The following is a 5,258-nucleotide window of genomic DNA, read 5'->3' on the forward strand; positions in this document are numbered from 1 at the left end:
TTTCTTGTGGGTAAATACCAAGTAGAGGAATTGCTGGATCATATGGTATTTCTATTTTCAGCCTTCTGAGGAAGCGCCATATTGCTTTCCAGAGAGGTTGGACCATTTTGCAGTGCTACCAACAATGCAGGAGTGTCCAGTCTCTCCATATCCCCGCCAGCATTTATTGTCCCCTACTTCTTTGATCTTTGCTATTATTGCTGCCAGATGTGTTCTCATGGGTAGTTCACAAAGACTCGTAAGGAAGCAACTCCTGGAACCAAGTGCGTCCATGTCTACCACAGGTCTCCCAAGCACTGTCCTAAGCATTGAGAATACAGCAATCAACAAAACACACTACGTCAAAGCAAGATACTCATTCTCGTGCACGGTAAGAAGACAATTTTTAAACCCCCTAAATGAATGTATATCTGGTAGTGACAAAGACTAGGATGGAAAACTCATCATGATGGAGAGGCAGGTTTTGGTATGACAGAGGAAGACTGTAGTGTGGGATGATGTCTTGATGTTCACTATGATTGGCATGGACAGCAGCTCTGTAGTAAGGTAATGTTTAAGCAGAAACCCTAGGAAGTAGGAGAAAGAAGCCTGCCTACATCTGGGGAGAGTGGTTCCAGGCAAATGAAACAGCGAGTGCAAAGATGCTGAGGAACAACAAAGATGCCAATACACACAGAGGGGGTAAGCAGCAGAGAGAGGAAGGCGGTCAGCTTAGAAAGATCATGGAAAACCAGAACACGCAGAGCCTGTGGTCCAAGGTGAAGAATCATAGTGGCAACAGAAAAAAGAGATGGCTTTCAAGAAACACTCCTTCCACCGGTGTCCCGTGTGTGTTGTAGACAAGAAACCTTAATCCATGGAGGAGAAATGAATGGTACAAAATTGGATAGCTAAGTAGCAACCCTAGAGAAAGTCAGAATGAAGTTAAAAAAGAACAAAAAAACCCACACACCTTAATGGATCCATTAGGAGAATCTGGCTGCATGTAAGGGAATCTCTGCATTTAAGTTGGCTTCAACAAAAGGAAACTTTATTGTCTCATGTTACGGGAAGACCAGAGTCCAGAGTTTCTGGGTATACTTCCATAAGTGGCTCAATAATGAAATCAAGGACTCAGGTTTCTACCTTTCCATCAGCCATCCTCAGTGTATCAGCCAGGATTGGCTAGATAAAAAAGCTAAAAGTCAACTATAAAATTAGAAATATGTGTATCTGTGTTAGCATAAAGGTTATGAGCAGTATGTGTAATATATATGTTGTTGTTAAGTGCCGTCGAGTCGGTTCTGACCCATAGCGACCCTGAACAGGGTTTCCGAGGCTGTAAATCTTTAAGGGAGCAGAAAGCCTCATCTTTCTCCTGCGGAGCGACTAGTAGTTTCAAACTGCTGACCTTAAGGTTCGCAGCCTGATTCATAGCCACTACGCTACCAGAGCTCCTTATAATATATACCGAGAGTAAGAAAAAGCCACATCACACACACACACATATGCATATATAGATTTCTTTTTCCTAGTCTGTGGTGGGGGGCTGCAGTGTTCTTCTCACTATAGTCACTATGAACCCAGGTCAACGAAGCCACAACCGTATTGAACACTGTACTAGAAAAGGATGCTCTTGTGTGGCAGTGTAAGATAAACACTGGACTGCAATATGTTCTGAATTTCTGTGCTCATAAGTAAATTGTGGTGTCAACATCTCAGAGAATATTAAGTCAGCACTGGGGTTATTTAGTCCATCCCTTACTATAGTATACTGAGGTCAGTGGCTCATTCTCACCAGCCACTCCTTGGAAACCCTATACAGGGTCACTATGAGTCAGATCCAAGTTGATAGCAGTTAACAACAATGCTAGAAACAAAAAAAAATCCACTGTCATCCAGCAGATTCTGACTCATAGTGACCCTGTATATAGGGTTTCCAAGGCTCTAAATCTTTATGGGAACAGACAGCCTTATGTTTCTCTATGGCGCGCCAAGATGGGTTTGAACTGCCAACCTTGCAGTTAGCAGTCCAGTGTTTCTCCTACAGCACTGCCAGGGCTCCTTAATACTAACCCAAACTGGATCACACGTTCATTCTTAATCAATCACTGACAAGAAGAATGGGATTATTGTACGCTCTCAGTCCAAACAGGATCTACCTTCTAGAATAAGGGATTGGGTCAGTTTCCCTGAAAGCAAGTCATGGCTGTTCAGAATTGGTGTGAGTGTTGGAAACGATGATACTTCCTTGGCAGTTTTTTTAAAAATAAGACTCAAACACGCACACATACACACACACAATACTGTCAACAATGCGGGTATTGGAACCGGAAGGAGAAAGGGGTTGGCTATATAAAAGGTGAAACAGAAGGGCTGGATGTATCAGTAAGAAATACAGTGTACTATAGTAAGGAATAACCTCTAATATCCTCCCCAGTCCTGAGTTAATATTCTCTGAGATGTTGACACCACAATTTATTTATGAGCACAGAAGTTCAGAACATATTTTTAGGTGGCGGTGGTATGAGGAATAAAATGCATTCCTTGTACTCTGTACCATCTGATCAAATTTTGTTAAGAGTTCCAAGTGAGTAAGAAACTTCTACCCATTCCTAGGAAGTTCCCAGATATAGAAAGGCACTTCTGGAATAATGAAGGGAGGAGCAGCACTGGACTGTGAACCACAGATCGGCAGTTCAAACCCATCAACTCCTCCTCAGAACCAACTCGAAGGCACTTAAGAACAGTAACATTCAATGATGAAATAAATGGATGAATAAGACAATCCCTTTCCCTTAGTTAGTTCAGGCTCATAATGACCCTGTATAAGATTTCTGAGGAGTGGCTGATGGGTTTTGAACTGCTGACTTTGTGGTTCCAGCTGACCTTGCAGTCTGATGTTTTATCCTACAACGTTACACCAGGAATCCAAGCATAGTTGTTGTAGTATAGACTGGGCGCTATATAAATGTCTGTTGAACAGAGAAGTGCTAAGAAGAGGATGGCAGTTGAGATGAAGCTGAGGGGCTGGGTGGAAGAGCAGAAGAGGGAGGGAATGGGGAGACAGTAGCAAGTGGGGACTGCTAGGGGAGTCTGCACTCCTCATCCCCAGATAGGATGCCCTGGTGGCACAGTGGATAAAGCGTTAGACTGAGAACTGAAAGGTGGTGGTTTGAACTTACCGGGTGCTCTGTGGAAGAAAGCCGAGGAGGCTGACTGCTTCTGTAAAGATTTACAGTCTCAGAAACTCCACTGTTGTTAACTGCTGTTGAATCAGCCACACAGTATAGGAGTGGCAGGTGGATTTGAATCTCCTGGGACCTCGCGTTTAGCAGTCCAGTGCTGATCTGAGAGCACCACACCAGGACTCCCAGAAGCACCATGGTGCAGTTCTACTACAGGGTCGCTGTGAGCTCAGATTGCCTTGACAGCACTGGGTGGGTGTGAGTTTTGGCATACCAGTATCAGGTTCTCAGTCTTCTGCCTGCAATCTGGGTTCCAGCTCCAATTTACCCTTTCAGTGGCTACCGTACTCTGCATTTCCCAGATGAGGAGCTCCCTCCTGTTTGGGTCACACACAAAAAAGTAGCAATTAATAGACTGGCTGGGTACAATTATTTGTTGCTCCCACTCTGACAATCTTCCCTGTCCCTCAGCTGACTGACTACAAGCTAGGACACTGAAACAATTTTGTCTGTAGCCACCGCATAATTGTTGTCATTTCCGGATTCCCCTACCACCTTCTCAGGTACATACCAGAGCTGATTAATATTCCTGGAGGAGGGCTGTGGGGTGAAGTGGGGCTCCTTTCCACATGTCTGGCCATGGAACCACACAGGAACGCGCCTCTTCCCCATCAATTACAACAGCGGGTTTCAAAGCTGAGTCTCCACTATTGCTCAGACTACCTTCTACATTGGTCCTTGTTATTGTTAAGTGCCCTTGAGTTGCTTCTGACTGTATAGGGTTTCCAAGGAGCAGTTCGTGGGTTTGAACCACCGACCTTGTTGCTAGCAGTTCAGTGCTTATCCTACAGCGCCACACCAGGACACCAACTTGGCTCTAACTCTCTGGGAAAAAAAAAAAAAAAAAGTCCTAGAAAGAATGATGAGGTGCCACCCAGCGTTGGTGTTGTCAGTTGTTAGATGGCGGATGGGGAGGGGAGTGCCCAAGAAGAGATTGTAAAACTCGGATTCCTGGTTGCCCGACAAGTTCCGACCCTAGACTCTCGGTCTCAGTTTAGAAACCTGTAGCAATGGGTTTGACCTCTTCCCTCGACTACAAGCTTCGCCACTAGGGTGAGGCAAAGGCCTGCAAAAACTTCAACTTTCTCGGGCTCGAAGCCTGGGCTCAGAGCGAGGTGGGACCCACCACGAGGATTGGAGGGAGCCGTTTCGGGGAGATCCGGCCTAGGAGCGCGCCGGCTCCGGAGGGGACGCTTGGGTCCTGCGTCTGCCTCCCTCCTCACCTGCCAGGCTCGCGGTGATTGACGAACGGTTGTCTTGGGCTTTGGTGACTAGGCGCTCCAAGTGCAGCAAGAAGAAAAAGCACAGAGCCACGCTCCATCCCAGCCCCGAGCCCAGGCATTTTTAAACGTGGGCGGCGGTGAGCGCTGCCCTCCCTCCTCTGCCCCTCCCTCCCCTCGCGGCGCTCTCTTGTGTGCGAGCGAGAGTGTGTGTGTGTGTGTGTGTGGCTCCCTCGCTCCCTCTCGCACACGCTCCGGTACTAGTGCAGCGGCGAGCCGGCGGCTCTCAGCTCGCTCGCTCCGGCCGCTGCGCTCCCGTCCGCCGCCACCACCTCTGCAGTCACCGCCCGGCATGGTGAGTGAGTCCGCGCCCCCCGCCTCGCCGCCAGACCCCAGCCCGCTCCGTCCTGGGGAGCCATCCTGCGGCGGGAACGCGCGGTGGGGGACACCGGCTGCGGAGCGGTGCTCACAGAGGTTGCCCGTGAGCCCTCGGCTCTTCTCGCTGGGCCGGCCGGACCGCGTCTCCGCTTTCCTCCCGGCCCGGAGACTAGCTCCTCGAGGGCGGCGCGCTCCCTCCCGCCCGTCACCCGCCTTTGGGAGTGCTCAATGCCCCACCCCTGACCGGCTCTCCGTCTTGTCCCGCAGGACCCTCCCGGACGGAACCGCGCCGCCGCAGACGCCCAGAGCCGCGCTTCGGGGCCGGCCTGAAGCGAGCTGCGCCGGGACCGCCGCTGTTGCCGGCGGGGGATGGGGCTGCCCGGGAGGCTCGCCGAGCCCTCAAGGGGAGCGCAGAGCCCGCGCGCAGCGTGAG

The 5,258-nt window shown here is 49.6% G+C and overlaps 1 protein-coding gene across 1 annotated transcript in view; it reads left to right on the forward strand.

Annotated features, from left to right (window-relative positions):
* The first annotated feature begins 4,799 nt into the window (after positions 1–4,799).
* Positions 4,800–5,258, forward strand: part of SHISA6 (shisa family member 6) — a 429,288-nt gene continuing 428,829 nt past the window's right edge. Inside the window, exon 1 of the mRNA XM_006863510.1 lies at positions 4,800–5,253. Coding sequence (XP_006863572.1) covers positions 4,800–5,253 — 454 coding nt within the window. The remainder of the gene's footprint in view (positions 5,254–5,258) is intronic.

The sequence above is a fragment of the Chrysochloris asiatica genome, unplaced genomic scaffold (assembly GCF_000296735.1).
Source record: "Chrysochloris asiatica unplaced genomic scaffold, ChrAsi1.0 scaffold00054, whole genome shotgun sequence".
Taxonomy (NCBI): Eukaryota; Metazoa; Chordata; class Mammalia; order Afrosoricida; family Chrysochloridae; genus Chrysochloris; species Chrysochloris asiatica.